Source organism: Thamnophis sirtalis, unplaced genomic scaffold (assembly GCF_051295495.1).
Source record: "Thamnophis sirtalis isolate CommonGarterSnake01/CBP01778 unplaced genomic scaffold, rThaSir2_p1.2 scaffold_5, whole genome shotgun sequence".
Classification (NCBI taxonomy): domain Eukaryota; kingdom Metazoa; phylum Chordata; class Lepidosauria; order Squamata; family Natricidae; genus Thamnophis; species Thamnophis sirtalis.
The window spans coordinates 78,283,930-78,304,119 of record NW_028261385.1 but is presented as its reverse complement, the minus strand read 5'-3'; the positions used below and the strand labels follow the sequence as shown (position 1 = coordinate 78,304,119).

Genomic DNA, 20,190 nt, shown 5'->3' with positions numbered 1-20,190 from the left:
CTCTGTTTATGCATGAGGTGGGTAGGAGGTGGATTTTTAATGTTGTAATCTTTCTGGAATCACTGCGTATGAGTTGGACATCCATATACATTTGTTTGAATAAATAAATAAAATATTTTTTTTCTAGGTAATTTCTGTAAATGATGAACCCCCGGTGATGAATGCTGACCTCATTCCCTTCATGCAGTGTCCAGAAGGACAGGCGGTGTCCATCACTTCAGAGCACCTCTATGCAACTGATAAAGATAGTGAAGACATGCAGCTTTTGTTCATGCTTGCGCGACCTTCTAAGTATGGGGTTGTGAAGAGAGGCGGACTTGTGATAGATCGCTTTCTCCAAGCTGATGTTGTTTCTGGAACTGTGACATATGAACATACAAGTAAGTAAAAACTTGGGACTAATTGTGGAAGGCACAGAAAATGGCCTTGAATGACAGTGGGGAGATCCATTACCAAGACAGCAATCAGACAGAAACAGCTTAAGTACAGAGGTGGTATTCAGCCGATTCAGACCGGTTCACCCGAACCAGTAGTGGAAATTGCGGGTGGGCCTGCCCACCCGTCTCGGTCCTGTGTCATCCTATTTAGACATGTTTTCAAGTCATGTGTATGCATGTAAGTCACACATGCAATCAAAGAGTATTCGTGGAAGGCTGAGTGCATATGTGGATGGACGCGCTCCCATTTTCAAACCGGTAGGGAAAGTAAGTGAATACCACCCCTGCTTACCACATTCCAAAGGACAAGCCTGATAAAATACTTCAAATAGTACCTTCCCTAATTCACACGAAGATAAAGTGAAGGAGGAGGGAAGCATATTCAGGCATGCGAGATTCTGTTACTATAACTGTTCTATAAAAGTAGTTTATTGACATTGATTTCATAGCTTAGTCTATTGAATATGTTGATACTAAATAGAGACATGAGTTTTTACTGGTATTGTGAAAAATTATTCCTCCTTCCAGTTCCCTTGAGTGGCACAAAAATGGTTCTGCTATGCCTGGAAAGGCCCTTTATGCTGATTTCTTTTTTGTTTTTATTTAACATTGCTACACTATAACTGAAAATAAATATATTGTGTTTTCCAAGAGGAAAAAATCCAGAAAAACAAAGAAGAAAGACATTGAATGCTAAGTGAGACTGAACTGTGCTCGTAGCTATTTAATAAATTTATTTACTGTCCAATTTATTATCTTGTCAGCAGATTTTACCAATGATTTAATTCTTCAAGAAAGTTTGCTTCTCTTATCAAAAGATAAACTTTCCCCCTCTTTCACCAAAGGCATAGTTAGCAATCTCCTTTGTAATGCTTGCCCCAAAGAAGAAATTTAATTCTATAAGACATTAGGCAGAAATGTAAATTGAATAGCAACTATCTTTTTGGCGGTTCTGCAGAATTATTCTTGCTTATTCTTCCAGATGAAAGTTGCATGTAATCTATAATAGTTTAAAATATTGGTCAGGATACAGATGGCTTCTTTGCATTACTATGGCTAGACTTCAGGTGACAGATGCTGTAATTGATACTGAATGATCATTAATTTTATTAACTAGATTAACGAGTTACTAAATTTATAGCTTCCAAAGCACAAGAGTCCCTTTTTAGAAAGAACCGTAGCACACATGGCCATTACATAATGTTCTTATGACTGATACCATATATTTCTGTTATTGAAAACACAAGATACTTGAAATGAAAAATATCAAACAACAGCAGTCATGTGCAAAATTGATAAACATTTGTTTTACATAAATAAATCTTCCATTTTGCCTGTTTGTCACCTCTTTGAGCTGTCAATATTAGAAAACACAGAGTGTTTATGATACCTGTCTCCATGACATAAAAGCAGATGACATTAAATAATCAGGCTTGTACCTTCACTGATGACAAATGCTGGTGGGAGATAGTTGACAGAGAAGGTGATTCTTGTACTGGGAGAAAACATCCATGTTTGCCACCAAATAACTCCAGGGAGTGAATTTTTTTCTCTCGCATTTTAGACTCCCAGTTCATCTTGGGAATATGCATAAAGGCAAAAACTGAAATCATTTGTGAATGTGTCACTTTAATTCAGTTGACGGGTGTCTCGTCTGACATTCCTCCCTCATGAGTCCTGTTGAAGAAAATTGTTGGGTGAAAATCTCTCAAAATTGCCCATCCTGTATAAAGCTGACAGATCTTATTTAGTTTTTTTAAAAACTGCTTTGTAGCCATTCTATTTAATAGTCCGAAGGGGTGTAGTTCACCAAGAAGAGTATTTCAGATCAAAAACTGCATAATTGAATCAGGTCTAGGAGCTCAACAATGAACTTTGCTAATGAATTTAGATACAGACTTTCTTATGTACTGTCAGAGATGGTATTCTACCAGTTCAGATCGGATTACCGGAACCGGTAACGGAAATCGCGGGTGGCTCTGCCCACCTGCCCTCGGCTTTATGGCATCCCATTCAGGCCCTTTTTTCACCAAAAGCGCATGCACGGAAGGATCTGCGCATGCGTGGAGGTGTGGTTAGGGAGAAAATTGCACGCATGCTCACATTTGTGAACCGGTAGGGAAGGTAAGTGTATACAATTCCTGTATAACCTATAACAGGTTTGTTAAGGAAAATGTTAGCTCAGGAACTGAAGCGCTTTTCAAATCTTTTTTTTTTCTCCAGAGGATTGTTTGGAACATGTCTATAATGGTTCAGTGGGACATCCAAAATTCTTAACCTTGACTATCTTTTGTCACAGTAGTCACTAGGAAAATACTGAAATATTAAATTACTTTAGTCTTCATGCTGCGTATCTCTTATATGAGACAACAATTGGTTACTCCCCAATTCCCCCCCAAAAAAATGTTTCTTCTGTTTGCATTAGAAGGAAAAGATGTGTGTAGAATCTTTTGATAATTTTGTGATTTGATTAGATTAGATTCAACACAAAAACATAGATACTGCACTTTAGCTGCGTCACAATTTTAGACATTTCTCTTAAACCTCATGGTTTCCTAATTATTGCTGAAAATAATTTTCATATATCCTCTTGATAGGCTAATGCTGCAAAATACCATATACTTCATCTATATATTTTATTTTTCTAGGTGGCGAGATTGGCCTAACTCCTATCTTAGATGTTCTTACCTTTATTGTGTTGGATGATGAAATTAATCCTGATGTAAAGGCCTGTTGCGACGAGAAAGCTTCATTTTTTCCTGTACCATATCATAAATCCTTTCCAGTATATGATATTAATATTACAATATTTCCAGTTGACAACCAGCCACCATCCATTGCCACTGGTAAAATTATTATTGCTTTTTATGTCTGGCTAATTGGGTGTGGTGATTGTGTAAGCACACACAAAATTTAGCAAAATAGATAAAATAGATAAGCATTTTCTTCTTTCAAAACTCATATTGCCACATTCTGTCATTTAAAACTTAGGCAGAATGGTAGATGATGGAGGACATCTTCATTTATACCTGTACCAGTGGAGCAATAAAGCTTATGTAGGGTACCATCAATACAGGTAGTCCTTGACGTACAGCAGTTCATTTACTGACTGTTCAAAGTTACAATGGCACTGAAAAAAGTGACTTATGACCATTTTTCACAGTTACAACCGTTGCAGCATCCCCATGATCACGTGATCAAAATTCAGATGCTTGGCAACTGGTTCTTATTTATGACAGTTGCAGAGTCCCAGGGTCATGTGATCACCTTTTGCGGCCTCCTGATAAGCAAAGTCAATGGAGAAGCAAGATTCACTTAACAACTATGTTACTAATTTAACAACTACAGTGATTCACTTAACAACTGTGGCAAGAAATGGAGCAAAATTCACCTAACCACTGTCTTACTTAGCAATAAAAAATTGGGCTCATTTGTGGTCATAAGTTGAGGACTACTTGTAAAAGCATTGTCCATCATAGATAATGATATCATTAGTGGTATGGTATCATTGTCTATCAAATAGGCTAGTACAAATTTGACAAGGCTACAGGATCTGGAAGGATGCCAGTAGTTAGTCAGTCATACATACAATTCACAACATAATCCATTTCTTATGCCACTAAAAGGTTGACCTGTTGCCAGAATTGCTATATAGTAGGTTGTGTTACAAGTTGCAAAGAAAAATAATCATGAATCCAATGTAGGATTTCCTGAATCTTTGGGGATTTGCTTAGCACGGTGTCATTAAATTCCAGTGTGATAGTATGAATTGCCTTTGAATGCTATAGTGTAGAACCCAGTTTTCCCCCCAATCAATTTTCATTGAGTTTGTCCAAGTTGGACTTTCCATTCCAGCAGATACTGCAGGAATGTGCTTCTGTTGTAGAGAGAATTCAGTCACCTTGCAATTTAGACTTCTGTGGCAAGTATAAATGCAATTCCTCGATGAACGTGAATTGCCATAGCCCTTCTCATGCAAATGCTGCAGAACTTTTGCAGTGCACATTCTGTTCCATTTCAACACTCTTTTATTTAGGCGATTAGCGGAATTGCCTGAAATTACGAGCCTTGGTCTTTTTGGCAGAGAGAAAACTAACTACAGAGAAGAACAAACAGCAGTCCAGAGTTGTAGGAATTAATCCCAGTTGCTCTTTTTGTGGTTCGCAGTCTGTGTTCAAGTCAGTTTTGAAATGCGAGGTATGATATTATAACTGTAGTTGAAAGGGTAACATAATAAAGATCTGCCAGGAATTAAGTTGGCAAGCTAGGAAGCAGGAGGTTTGCAGGCCTCAGATAACTTTAATGTTTACAGATCCCAGCTGCCTCCCCTAGCGTTGAAGAATGGCTTTCTGTTGTATTGGTAAAGTGGTAAGACGAAATCTAGGATTCAAATGTTGCTTCATGAGGCAGATCTTCCTTCTGTTGCATATGATTTTCTTCTGTCCTGCTGAGTTACAGCTCAGAAACTAGTTCCTAAAAAAAGGTTCAATGTCTGGAGAGCTGAGATTTCTAACTATGCTGGACAAAACCCAAATATCAGAAAGAACCTTACCATTTCAATTTGCAGGTGAGGTTTTTGTTTAAAAATGCTTTCTGTGTAATGAAAGTTCTCTACAATAATTAAGTTGCAAAGATAAAGGGGAAACATATTCCAAGAGAGTTTATTTTTAAATTTCAAGGTGGTTTACACACACGCGTGCACACACACACAATCTGAGAAAAACATTAAAAGTATGTGATTCTTTTTTGCTCTCTGAACTTAAATAGCCCATTATTTACATTTAATATAGTAATTAAATGTAAAAAGATTAAGCATCTTTTAACTTTTCAGTAGATGAAAACTGGTCATATTTAGGATTGTACTTATAGACTCTAGATTGTAGAATCTATAAGGGTAAAGCTGAATTATATATAATTGCTTTATTTTTATTAATCATGTATTACATACCTATTTATTAGCGCAGTGGCTAAGAGGCTGAGCTTGTCGATCAGAAAGGTTGGCAGTTTGGCGGTTCAAATCCCTAGCGCCGCATAACGAGGTGAGCTCCCGTTACTTGTCCCAGCTTCTGCCAACCTAGCTGTTCGAAAGCATGTAAAAATGCAAAAAAGAAAAATAGGGACTACCTTTGGTGGGAAGGTAACAGCGTTCCATGCTCCTTCTGCATTTAGTCATTCTGGCCACATGACCACAGAGACATCTTCGGACAATGCTGGCTCTTCGGCTTTTAAACAGAGATGAGCACCGCCTCCTAGAGTCAGGAACAACTAGCACATATGTGCAAGGGGAACCTTTACTTTTACCTTTAAACTTTACTAGGCATTAATTATAAATTATAAATTTCAAGACAATCTCTCCACATGGGTTTCTCTTTAAAAGTTTTTATATTGGGCCATATTAACTGGATTTTGAAGAGAAATTGCATTTAAAAACATGAATTCTCTTGTGAATGAAATTATGTGTGAGTCTTAAACACTACCACTATATTTGCCAGAATAAGCTCTAGTGTTATGCAGTGGTCCTAATTAATATTTCTTTATTGCTGTTCCACATCTTGCAAAATAAAGCTGGTTTGCCAGTATTGTATGCAAGTACACCACATTTCAACAGCTCATGTATGGGCAAATTCGTGATTTGCTGTCTGTCACCCAGGCAATGTTCTGAAAATGAAGGATTGTCCCAGCAGAGAAATTAAGTACTGATGCATGAAAAATGGTTCATTATGAGCAATTCATAATAGCTTTCAGGCAATTAATGCTGTGACAAACAAGGGTAACAACCCATCTTGAGCAACCCATAAGCCATTCTGAATAGCTGATCAGCAAAATTGTTTTGCAAGTGTGTTTTTTTCCTCCTTTCTTCTTCTCTTGCTGAGAAAGAAGAGTCATTGGCCTGACTGCAAAACAATGGTACCAAGTCGTTGAAGGAAAATTGTCCTCATTAATTACTAGTTGTATTTTTTAGCCTAAAATACCATGGGGGTTTAATATGTTTAAATAACAGTAATCATCTCTCTTTCTTTCTTGCTGTCTCCTTCTCTCTCTCTCCCTCTCTCTCTCTCTCTTTTTGCAGGACTTGTGTTTGCTGTGCAGGAAGGTGCCTCAGCAACTATCACAAGTAAACACTTGTACGCCACTGATCTTGACACCAATGCAGATGACTTACAGTTTGTTTTAACATCCCCTCCCCAGTTTGGGTACATAGAAAATATATTACCATCTCCTGGTTTTGAGAAAAGTAACGCAGGGATAAGTATAGGTAGGTCTGTTTTACAGGGGGGGCCGCTTGTCTTTAAATGCAGGAAAGTTTGTATCTTCTTTGGGGTGTCTTACAGCATTCTTGTACATGCTTATAGTTGTCTGTTGGGCTTGTTATCTATCATGTTCTTGTTAGTAGATTTCACTGAATTCTATGGAGAGACTAGAATTGCCTTGTGATCAGGATAACTCCTATTTCATATGTCCAGGGGTGGGCTGCTGGGGGTTCGCACGGGTTTGGGCAATCATCTAGCTAGGATTCTGTCCAGTTCGGCAAACCCCCAAATGCCATCCCTGGCTGGCCACGCCCACCCCTCCCTGCCCCTACCAAGAGTCTCCACGTTCATCATGCCAGGTAAGTGCCTATTCTATGGAGTTGAAGGTGACTTCCCATATTTATCCTATAATAGCTGATAATGTAGCCCGGGTATTTATTTATACTAATCCATACATTTGTCCTCAAAAATAATCCTGGACCAAATGTAATTTCTAATGTTGGATTTTTCCCCTTACCAGAGGGAGAACCCTTGTGGAATACTGTAAAGCTGTTGCCATGACAATTCCACTGCGCTGTACAGTAGAAGTCATTTTATGACAGTATGGTAGAAATCATTTTAAGGCTATATCTTAACAGAACACACACCACAAGGGGTGTTAGGAGTGTCTTACCCCCACAGTATTTGTTTCCAGAGAGTAAGTCATCTCTGTACCAAATTTGGTTGAAATTGCTCAAGGCATTCCAGAGTTATGCTGGAACACACACACACACACCCATTTATATATAGATTAACATTGGCTGTTGTAAATCCAATGAATGTTCTCTTATTTCTCTGTAACTTGTTCTTTGCATTATATGTGTTTTGTTAGTTATCTGTACTTTTATTTTCGCTAAGGGTAGAAATATGCATTTTCATTATTTTTCATTTCCTCCCCAACACGCCTAGCTTCATTTCATATGGAAAATGTGAGGAAGATGCATATTAACTATGTTCAGACCAGGCACAAAAGAATTGAACCAACTACAGACCAATTTATGCTGTATGTCACTGATGGGAAGCATCGTTCAGTGGAGGCACCATTTTATGTCTTAATTAACCCAACCAATGATGAAAAACCAGAATTCATGGCAAGGAATATTACAGTAAGGAAGGAAATGGTGTCCCAAGGACCGCTTTTAACAAGGCAATATAATGATCTTCGCTTTTACTGTCCCCTGTCAAAATCATTCCATCTCTGATCCTCTGTGCATGTATATGCACCACGTCGAGCAAAATATTGTGCTATGTTTATCTTCAGAATAATTTATTTATGCCTCTTACCTTTTTATCATCCTATGCTTTGAAGTCGCATCATTCGCCTACACCCAACACTTGCAGAGCTCTTTTACTTGTTGGTTATTTTGTTATACCACCTCTCTCCCTCCTTCGGTACCTAAACTTGATTGTGTTGTTTTAGCTTTGGGGAGGAGAGTATGGAGAATCAATGAGAAAAGCAGACTATAGCTGAAACTCGAAAAATTAGAATATCGTGCAAAAATTCATTTATTTCAGTAATGCAACTTAAAAGGTGAAACTAATATATGATATAGACTCATTTACATGCAAAGCAAGATGGTTCAAGCCGTGATTTGTCATAATTGTGATGATTATGTCTTACAGCTCATGAAAACCCCAAATCCACAATCTCAGAAAATTAGAATATTGTGAAAAGGTGCAATATTCTAGGCTCAAAGTGTCCCGCTCTAATCAGCTAATTAGGCCATAACACCTGCAAAGGATTCCTGAGCCTTTAAATGGTCTCTCAGTCTGGTTCAGTAGGAATCACAATGATGGGAAAGACTGCTGACCTGACAGTTGTGCAGAAAACCATCATTGACATCCTCCATAAGGAGGGAAAGCCTCAAAAGGTAATTGCAAAAGACATTGGATGTTCCCAAAGTGCTGTATCAAAGCACATTAATAGAAAGTTATGGGGAACAGAAAAGTGTGGAAGAAAAAGGTGCACAAGCAGCAGGGATGACCAAAGCCTGGAGAGGGTTGTCAGGAAAAGGCCATTCAAAAGTGTTGGGGACTTTCACAAGGAGTGGACAGGCTGGAGTCAGTGCATCAAGAGCCACCACACATAGACAGACCCTGGACATGGGCTTCAAATGTCGTATTCCTCTTGTCAAGCCACTCCTGAACAACAAAAAACATCAGAAGCGTCTTACCTGGGCTAAAGAAAAACAGACCTGGTCTGTTGCTCAGTGGTCCAAAGTCCTCTTTTCTCATGAGAGCAACTTTTGCATCTCATTTGGAAACCAAGGACTCAGAGTATGGAGGAAGAATGGAGAGGCACACTCTGCAAGATGCTTGAAGTCCAGTGTGAAGTTTCCACAGTCTGTGTTGATTTGGGGAGCCATGTCATCAGCTGTTCCATTGTGCTTCATTAAGTCCAGGGTCAATGTAGCCGTCTACCAGGAGATTTTGGAGCACTTCATGCTTCCTTCTGCAGACGAGCTTTATGGGGATGCTGACTTCATTTTCCAGCAGGATCTAGCACCTGCCCACACTGCCAAAAGCACCAAAACCTGGTTCAATGACTGTGGGATTGCTGTGCTTGATTGGCCAGCAAACTCTCCTGACCTGAACCCCATAGAGAATCTATGGGGCATTGCCAAGAGAAAGATGAGAGAAATGAGACCGAACAATGCAGAAGAGCTGAAGGCCGCTATTGAAGCATCCTGGTCTTCCATAACACCTCAGCAGTGCCACAGGCTGATATTTTCCATGCCATGCCATATTGAGGCAGTAATTGCTGCAAAAGGGGCCCAAACCAAGTACTGAGTACATATAAATGCTTATACTTTTCAGAGGTCTGATATTGTTCTATGTACAATCCTTGTTTTATTGATTGCATGTAATATTCTAATTTTCTGAGATTGTATTTTTGGGGTTTTCATGAGCTGTAAGCCATAATTATCACAATTATGACAAATCACAGCTTGAACTATCTTGCTTTGCATGTAATGAGTCTATCTCATATATTATTTTAATCTTTTAAGTTGCATTACTTAAATAAATGAACTTTTGCACAATATTCTAATTTTTTGAGTTTCACCTGTAAATGTTGCATCTCTACAACTCGCCTAATAGGCTGAGTTACATACTGTAGGTTCAGTTATGTCATGGGAACCCAGAAGTGTGACACCAATCCCAGATGAGTGTATATACTGCAGGTGAGTTGTGAATGAAAGTTTACTTCGTTCTTTCCTTGCTTTTGTCATTCTTGTCCCGATTTCCACTTTCTCTTTCCTTTTACTTGTTTCAAGTCTGTTCTATTAGTACATGTCTTTCTCTTTGTATGTATGTGAAGTAAAACAAAAAAAGCTCAGAGGAGGGCATCCCTTTACGAAAAGTGACATTTGATCTTTGTCTAAATCTTGGAGCTCGCTCATATTAATTAAAAAGAAGAAAGCCCTTGTTACACTGAACAGTCTAATGGTAATTTACTGAGTGATATTCAATTGGTCTGTAGTCCTGAGAATTCTACATCTTACCATTCATTTTGTGAAAGAGTTGACTTTTGTCTTCTGTTGACGGTACAGGTGCAAGAGGGACAGATGAAGGAGTTGGATCCATCAATAATCAATGCTGTTGATTTGGATGTACCAGAAGATATCCTCATGTTTACTGTCCTTCAACAGCCCCACCATGGGTTTCTTGTTAAGGGAGTATATGGCAACAATATTTTCCATTACAGGCAGGCAATTATTAGTCAACAGTATCATGAAATTCAGGTGGATAGTTTCTCCATGGAGATTTTAAAAAATGGTAAGTATTATATTCCTTCTGACCATGTTGGTTCTTTGAAACAATTTCCATCAAATAATAGGCAATAGAACACTAAACTGAAAATTAGTAAATGAATCTGAATTCTATTAATAAAAGATTCCTCAGTTCATTAATTAAAAATACTCTGTTAATAAAACAAATAGAGATCAAATTAGAATAAACAGTCTGTATGAAGGATTTTTCAAGATTTTATCTTTAACCCAATCCAGTTTCCTATATTTTCAAACACAGTTGACTCGGGGTTAGGTTCCAACAGGCACTACTGCCGGTTCGCTTGTGTTTGCGTGCTCTGTGCGCGTGCTTGATGCAATATGTACACGCATGCGCAGTGCAATTAAAATTGTTCTACGCATGCGCAGAACTGAAAATCAAGATGGCAGCACCTACGGCGGTGTCTGGGGAACGGTTCAGGGACGTGGCAGGCCTAGGTCGCTGCCGGTTCCAGTGATCCAGGCCGCCAAAGCACTACCAGTTCGGCCGAACCGGTCTGAACCGTAGGAATCCACCACTGAATTGACTTAAGGAATGTTGGAGTTCTTATTTTTTATCATTTAGTTGCCGTATTGGCAATAATTTGCCATATTGCAATATTAATTACAATTACTAATTTGGCAGCAGTAACAACAAATACAGTAACTTATTATGTGTGCCATTTATAAATTTAAAAATCTAAATAAATTTCTCCTTTTCCTTTCTCCTCTCCCTTTCCTTGTTACCCACCTATATTCTCTACCTTTCAGGATTGAAACTTGTGTATCTACATGATGACTCTGACAGCTTAGCTGATGACTTTTCAATCCAGCTGTCGGATGGGAAACATAAAGTGTCAAAAACCATTTCAGTTAAGGTTATCCCCATTAATGATGAGAAACCAGTGCTGATCAGGTAAGCCACAAATACCTCTTCCAAACTGCTGTGTTTATACGGGCCAAATGATTCAGTACTGACCACATTTGTGATTAAAAGAGCTCATCTTTGGCAAATATCCACCATTAATGCTAGCAATGTTTTCATGTAGTATTCCTTCTCATTGAAGAACATTGTGTAATGGACAATGAGATAAAAGTTACTGTAGCTAGATCTGAATTGGGGACACAGATACACACACACACACACGGGGAAGGAGGGATGGAGAGAGACAGAGACAGAGAGAGACCTTGTATATGTATATTCAAGCGATATACATGTTGGCCAGTGATGGTGAACCTTTTCGGCACTCTGGTGAAAAGGGAACACATGTGAGCTCAGCATCAAGTGCCCAAAAGGGAGCACTTTGCGCATGGAACTCATCTGCACCACAACCAGGAAGAGAAGCTGTCCAGGGGACATGCACGTGCTGGAAAATGTACTTCTAGTTTCTGGCATGCAATTTTCTTGCCGGCCAGCAAGTCTTCTGGTTACTGCGGTGCATACGAATGTGCAGATCAACTGGGCAGCACACATGCTCACGCCAGAAAAAGGAAGACCAATTTTTCCGATTTCCAGCACTGCTGCATGCACAAAGACCAGCTGATCATCGCATATGCATGCATGAATGCCAAAAACTCGGAAGAGGAACGGGACACGCCACACATGCCAGGCGATATGCCTCTGTGTGCCACTTTGGGCACGCATGCCATAGGTTCGCCGTCATGCATGTAGGCAAATGTTACATATGATTCCAATAAAATTAGTGTTTGGATGGTTTTGGAAGGTGATAAAAAAGCAATAATAATATAAGCATGCCCTCTATTGGTCAGTCTATTCTTGCGCCAATAATAGCTTTTTCTCTCTCTCTCTATTCATCTATTCAAGGCCTATTTATATTGCTATCTATATACCAATCATTCTTCACCATGTTTGAAAAAGATTATTTTAGTTGTGGAGAGAATGCAAATCAAACCTCTCCTCAACAGACCTTCAAAATCCTATACTTTGGGGTCATGCCTTCAGAAGTAATTGCAGAAGGTTCCCAAAACCACCTTCAGGAGAAAAGAATGGAGAGAAAGAATTGTGCAAATTGTCCCTTGCAAGTGAATGTATTGGGCATTTTGAATAATGCTAGGCTGAATCAGAGAACCAGAAGGTTCAGGAGACCTCTTCCACAGCGTTAGCTCCCCCTCCCCTCACATTTGCTTTCAAAGGCGTTGAAAACATTTTGCTTGAAATTTGAGAGGGAAGGTGTGGTTGTTTTCCATACATTACCTCCAGTCAACTTTTTCCTTTTTTCCCCTTTTATATTATTTTCCTGACAAGAGAATGGTGCCCTTTATAAGACAGAGGGAAAGCATAGCCACTGAGCTTTTTGCATTGCTAGGAAGTTCACTAAGAGGGTGCTTTGAAATTTGAGGTAGCAGGGTTTTGTTTTTTTTTAAAAAATTCAAAACAACCTCCTTGTGTGCTTGCTAAGAGGCACAAAGGATCCCATTGTATCTTTGCTCCAATTGCCTTCTACTTTTTATAACGTGGCATGGTCACTACAAATAGAAGAGAGAAGGGAGAACAGGTGTCCTTCCGCTGCTAACACAGATGGACACAGACTGTATTGCATTTTTTTAAAAATACGTTAGAAAGCTAGGATGACTTTTTGCTGAATTCCAAAGGGAATTCAGATTCTATTCACCAACTGTTCTCTTGTGCTTTATGTTTAGCCCTGTTAATTGGGATGAATTCACAGGGCAGCAAAAACCCTCTGCAGCACTAATGTTGACTGTTCCATCAGAACACCTAAAAAGCCCTTAAGGGAGTTTCCAACATTAAATCTGTACCTTTAAGCATTCATTATGAATGAGCTCTTCTTATTGTCCCTTTCTTGCCAATCCCCCCTGTCACTTTCTTTGAGCAGCAGAGGAATACAGTAGGGGTGGATTCTGGCAGTCACTACTGCCGCTTTGCTCGTGGCTGTGCCGTGTGCGCTTGATGTGCACAGTGTGCACATGCACAGAACACTAGAAATTGCTCTGTGCATGCACAGAAGCAAAGAACAAGATGGCGGTGGCTACGGTGCCGCCAGGAAAACTGGTTTGGGGGTGTGGCAGGCCTGGGTCACTGCCGGTTCCAGAGACCCAGGTCACCCAGCCGAAACGGTCCGAAACAGTAGGAACCCACCACTGGAATACAGAGAAAAGAGCATTTTCTAGACTGAATCCTATAGATTAAAGTGATACTAGTCCCCAGATAAATTGGAAAATTGGCCCTGACTGGAAAGGTAGGTTACTATTAGAAATAGTACCTGATAGAATTTTGAGAGGTACTTGAGAGTCATTGTTGCTAGAGAGGTATGAAGTGATGAACGTTTATTTGACAACCTAAATACTGGTGCTGGAGGCTTCAGTTGCTGGTGTGTGTTTGTGTGTGTATATGTGTGTTTAGGGGAACTGCTAGACTAGGTGTGTCTGCCTATAAGCACAGCTTACCCTCTCCTTCATTCATTTCATGGAGATCATCCATGGCAAATGTCATAATCCGATTTTATCGGATGATCTACTTCTTTATGATTGCATGCCAAAAACAATGCTGTGCCAAGCAAGCTTCAGCCTTGGGAAAATCCCATTGGAAAAGCTGTAGCTAATGCAATCCTGTCTTAATGTAATAGAGTGATAAAGGTGCAGACCCCATGCAACATGTGGCAAGACATGGGAAATTCTGTGGCTCCTTGAAGACTAATTAGTGTAGAACACACATGCTTTTTTCCTAGACAACAGATGCAGGAGACTATTCAAGCTCAGGAGCAGTAAAATGTCCCATTCCGTTGGTAATATGTATGGGATTTCCATCCTTGTATTGGCTTCTCTCCTGGTCTTTTAACCGCAGATTATAATACAGAAAACAGTTTAAAAAAAAGTCTTCCTAGTATTTATCTCCATCTCTGAGCAATTTCATCAATTTTATTTCTGTTTTGGGTACAGAGAAAATCCTTTGGACATGCTAGCAGCTCACCTGCTAGTAACATGGTTGCAGTTTTGCACTTAATTAGGTTGACTTGAAGGGGATGGGAGCACTTTCGGAACAGATGTGCACCATCCATCTTTTCGGAAGCTTTTTCAAGCTATAGCTAGAAAATAACTAGGTGCTCCTAGCAGCCAAAACGTATGGATTTGTTCTCAGAATTAAGCCTTTTCACAGAAGTACTTATGACCCATAAGTACACAAAGTTGTTTACTTTTTATACCATGTGGCAGCACTTAATCAAATTACTTGAATGAGAAATACCAGGAAATCTCTGATAGGCTTGTGCAGTAAATTAAATGGGAAATTAAAAAAACAAATTCTGGAAAAGAGCAGTAACACAACACTTCCGTTGCCAATGAAATCTCATCAGAAGCAAGTATTTTGTATATACAAAAAAAAAGGGGTGGTGGTGTCAGAAATGACAACCAGAATTCTCCAATCCCTAGGAATAGCAGTAGCCCACAAACCCACAGCAATACGCCATCAGGAATTATCCAGAAGAAGACAATATGCAGAAGGATGAAAGAAAGAATGCAATTAAAAAAAATAACTGTAACAATTCCAACCAATCTATGTGGGACAAATATCACACCAATTAAAAACCAGAATACATGAACACCAGCTAGAAGTCAAAACAGCAGTAATTTTGATTGGAGCAATGCAAAAATCATTGGCTAGGCTACCCCTCACCACATGCTTGGCACCGGAGCTTGTCACTTCATAAGCCATTTCATCCATAGACACATTGACCTACAACCAGCCTATGAACCAGTGGTGGGATTCAAAAAAAATATTACCAGTTCTGTGGGTGTGGCTTGGTGGGCGTGGCAGGGGAAGGATACTGTACAATCTGCATTCCCACCCCACTCCAGGGGAAGGTTACTGCAAAATCCCCATTCCCTCCCGATCAGCTGGGACTTGGGAGGCAGAGAATAGATGGGGATGGGGCCAGTCAGAGGTGGTATTTACCGGTTCTCCGAACTACTCAAAATTTCCGCTACCAGTTCTCCAGAATTGGTCAGAACCTGCTGAATACCACCACTGTTATAAATCCCTCAGAATTCAAATCAACTGCACAACCAACCAGCAACAGCACCAACCCTCAACCAACCCACACAACCCCCCCCCAACCAGCACTTCATCTCCCAGTGACCTATATATGACCTGACCTACCCACCACAATACCCTCACCTGACACACCCCTACCTGACCCAGCACAAGTCCATGATGTGACCCTCACCTGATGTGACCTCCCCATCACAAGACCTACTGACCACACAAAATCTTTATAAGCAGAAGAACACAGAAACCGACTCCGCTGAATGTGTTACCTAGCCTGGTAACAAAATGATCAGAAACCAACTCAAGCTGGGAGAATGAACTTCTTCCTCATCGTACATCCAAGCTACAGATATTTGACATTGTTGCAAAAAATAAATCTTACATCCTGTTTAAAATGTTATTTGAGGAAGCCACTAGATATGAATTAATGCTTTAATTAATTTCATTCTTAAATCGTAAGAACTGTGTTTTACTTTAAATAAACTAAAGTGATAATTTGTAAAGAACTCACAAAGGGAAGAGAAAAGAGCATGATTTAGTATGCCTCTATTCGTCTTCATAAAACTTTGTGAATCAGTTCATAATTTAAAATCTCAATATATATGCATTGAACCACAATACCACCACAGAGCCTTCTCTGCTTGCAGTGAAATGTTGTACACATAGATATGGTTGTGTTGAGTCTTGAACATTTCAGTGATTATTTGCATTTTAAACACACTTACAAAGAATCTTTGTTTCTCTGTTGTAGAAAGGATAAGATTGAGCTGAATATGGGGGAAGCACAGATAATATCTAGTGCTGTTTTGTCAGCTGAAGATAAAGATACTCCTCGGGAACAAATTTATTATCTATTTGAGAGAGTTCCAGAAAATGGACATCTTCAGCTCAAGGTTAGTTTTTGTTTTTCAACAAAACCAACTGAAGTGTTGGAAAAAGAGATTCAAGTCTTAGCTAACAATGGGAGGGAGTGTAATCCTTCTGTTTCTTAAATATCCCTCATGGGACTGAAACACACTCCAGTGACTAGTAGAATTTACAATTAATTTTTTGATATAATCCTTTGAAGGGTTCCCTGTTTATATTGGGAACGCATGAGATAATTTTGAAAATCCACCACAGCTTTATCGTAATTTTATTTATGATCAAAATGCTTCTAATGTTGAATCTGACCAATGTTCTTCACTGCCAAAGAATGTGGCCTGTTTTCCAACTGAAACTATTCTAAGAGTTTCAGTTCAAACATTCAGGAGAGGCTCTGACCTGGAGCCACTTCAGTCTAGGAGGCACAGCAGTTGTAGAGGCCAGGAAAAGCATGGTAGCTGCTGTATATAGAAGGGAAATGTAAGACACCCCGTGTCAGGGTTCCAAATAGCATCTAAAAGTAAATCAGAGTCCAAGGCAAAGTATTGCTTAAAGTTCCAATTTATTAAGAGAGCCATGTTGGCACATCTAGGAAAACCCGAATCTGAAAGCTTCCCAGTTGTCCCCACCCAGTTGAAAGTTCAAGTTCTTGCCCACACACCCACAAGTCCATCACCTGGTCCAATCTTCCATTGCCATGCTGGCAGTTCCACCCATCCAGTTCCGGTCAGGTGCAGAGATGCAAAGACAAAGGATGACCTTGGCTTTCTAGAAATAATTTTGTTATGGCTATATAGCATCTCGCTCCTGCAATCCTCTCTCCCATTTTCCCACAGTAGAAAATGCATAGTAGAATAATAGAAAGTGTGGCAGGCCAAAGATCTAAAAAAGAAGATGGCTGCAGGCCTGACATCCCGTTTTAATTAGGGAGAAGTGGGAAGTCTTAGAAAAGTAACAGAAATTTGGCAACCAATGATATTACAGTTGCAGCTCGACTTGTACCTTATTTCTTTTTTATATTATTCCATTTACCTGCCTGGAGATATGCACAGGGTTGAATCATCATTACTTTGTATACCTTTGAAACAAATTGTGTATTTAAAAGGAGAAAATTGCCTTTTTCTGCCTTCTAAGACCTTAGCAGAAGTAGAGATTATAGTTTACCCTTCCATCCTTGGCACTTATCACATTTTTGACACGGTTTCACAACTTGCTTGTACATAACCTAGTCTTCCAAATTTCATACAGCAATCCCATAGTCAGTTTCACAATGCTTATTGAACTGTATAGCATGTTTAGCAGGCATTTCTGTAGTCATGTCCTACAAATGAATTTGTTAATGCTGGCACTTTGATATGAATGATAAAAACTAGACCTGTATAAAGCAGTCGGGAAAAGTGGATTTTTGAAAAAAATTAAGTAGCCAGGGGATGAGCATGTGTTCTGTGTGGTGACTGACTTGTTGATGGGATGAGTACCAAGTTGAAGAAGAATGGATTTTGTTTTAGAACTTGTGTTCAGTAATAAAATCTTTTTAACGGCTGCATTAGTACTATAATACCAGAGTTATTAGGAGATTGATAGCATATAAATGTTAATAGTAATACTCTAATCATAATCATAATAATACACAATATAATATCTCAAAGTCATGATAGAATTTTCCCTCCTAGGTAGGTCATGATTGGGTGACACTGTACAAAGGAATGAAATGCACCCAGGAGAATATAGACACGAACGCTTTGAGGTATCTACACACTGGAACTCTTGGATCAAACAATGAAGACAGCTTCTCTTTTCAACTTTGGGATGGAAGCAACAGATCTCCAGAAGTGGTTTTTCCTGTTGCTATTAAGGATGTGGAAAAAGGTAATTTTATTTTAGATCTTCCCATAGTGTGTATAAAACCATGAGAATGACTACCCTGGATATAGAGGATGGGAGTTGAAGCGTAGTGTAGTCCAGTGGGGAAAACTAATACATATCTATGGGCAATAACATTTAGCACAGTATACACTGTCCTGATTGAGGAGAGAGAGGATGTACTCCAAGAGATCTAGAAAGCATAAAATTGTGTGTATGAAAGTGTGGCAGAATATAGCAAATGTTATGCTCTGATGAGGGGGTGATAACAATTGTGACCTGATTCATGATATTGAGAAAGGCTGATACAAAATATTGGATGATGGTCCGTATTTCAAATGTCTTATAGGAAACATTGCAATGTTTATGAGACCCCTCACTGTGTTGATGGGTGACAAAGGTCTCCTGATGACTGATGTCCTCCTTGCAGTTGATGGTACCAAGAAGCCAGAGGAGCTACATTATGTGATTACTTCCCCACCACAGTATGGACAGATAGAATATGTCAGCTATCCTGGAATCCCCATTACAAGTTTCAGCCAAATGGATATAGCAGGACAGAAAGTCTGCTATGTCCACAGTAATAAAGCATCTTCTTCTAAAGATACATTCAGGTAAGCAAAAAAGAGTCTTATTTTACACTTTAGTATTTAATTAGGAAGTATACCACATTTTTTGGAGTATAAGGCACACCTTTTTTCCTCAAAAAAGAGGCTGAAAATCTGGGTGCATCTTATACATCGAATACAGAATTTTTTTGCCTCCAGAAGTCCTGCCCCCTTCACCAAAATGGCCGTGCATACCCTTATGGAGGCTTTCAGAGAGCTGGGGGCTAGGCAGGGCAGAAATCAGCAAAAAATGGCCCTTTTTTTGCCCTCCCAGCCCCCAGCAGCACTCTAAGCCTCCATAAGGCTATGCATGCACTTTTTTTTACAGAAAACGGTCCAGTTTTCGCAAAAAAATGGGCCATATTTGCTCGTTTTTGGCCCCTTCATCCCCCCAGAAGCACTCTGCAACCTCCTCCCAGGCTATTCATGCCTTTTTTTGGAAAAAAGGGCCCGTTTTATTAAAAAACAGGCTGTTTTGGGGAGGTTTGCAGAGTGCAAAAAAAAATTTTTCCCTATTGGAAAGCTTTTTAACTGATTGATGAAAATTAGATGGATCAAGTGCTGTGCCAGCAGAAACAAAGTGTTAGGTGCTGCAAATTGTCAGCGATTTCCTTTTCCAGCCCATGGATAAATACACCTGGAAACATCTACCTGCCTACCTATTCTCTCTCGCTCCCTATCTACTGTATTTCTCTCCCCCCCATCTATCTACCTATGTACCTACCTACTCTCTCTCTCCCTACCTATCTACTGTATCTCTCTCTCTCTCTTTCTATTTCTCTCTCTCTATCCATCTACCTACCTACTTACCTACACACACACTCTCTCTCCCTACCTACCTACTGTATCTCTCTATCTCTATTTCTCTCTCTATCCCTCTATCTACCTACCTACTTTTTTTAATTTGCCTCTTCAAAACATTTGTGCGTCTTCTGCTCCGGTGTGTCTTATACTCTGAAAAATATGGTAATTAGTTAAACAGCAAAGGACTTTCAGATCTGGGTTGCAAAAATTCCAACAACCTAGTAGTAGAGTATGAGTTTTCTGTATCGCTTTCCTGTCATATTTATATACTGTAGCCATAGACAAAGTGATATGTTGGAGTAGCAGCTAGTACGTACCAAATGTTTTAGACTATAACTCACATAATTCTTTGCCATAAACTGACAACTGAGGTTCAAAGGAGCTGGGAGTCCAATATTGGAACAAAGTGATGCTTAAGAATCATATAAGCTACTGAATACTCATTGTCCTATACTTTATAGGCAGTTTCGCAAATATATAATTCAGCTATTAATGTCTCACTTCTGCACTGTACCAGTTGCTCTTATTGCTGAT

General features: G+C 39.4%; 1 protein-coding gene across 1 annotated transcript in view; it reads left to right on the top strand.

Moving 5' to 3' along the window:
• Positions 1 to 20,190, top strand: part of FREM1 (FRAS1 related extracellular matrix 1) — a 94,103-nt gene that overhangs the window by 40,888 nt on the left and 33,025 nt on the right. The window contains exons 16-24 of the mRNA XM_087716089.1: positions 128 to 380; positions 3,086 to 3,283; positions 6,508 to 6,693; positions 7,637 to 7,833; positions 10,279 to 10,504; positions 11,266 to 11,410; positions 16,269 to 16,410; positions 18,055 to 18,250; positions 18,594 to 18,858. Coding sequence (XP_087572215.1) covers positions 128 to 380; positions 3,086 to 3,283; positions 6,508 to 6,693; positions 7,637 to 7,833; positions 10,279 to 10,504; positions 11,266 to 11,410; positions 16,269 to 16,410; positions 18,055 to 18,250; positions 18,594 to 18,858 — 1,808 coding nt within the window. The remainder of the gene's footprint in view (positions 1 to 127; positions 381 to 3,085; positions 3,284 to 6,507; positions 6,694 to 7,636; positions 7,834 to 10,278; positions 10,505 to 11,265; positions 11,411 to 16,268; positions 16,411 to 18,054; positions 18,251 to 18,593; positions 18,859 to 20,190) is intronic.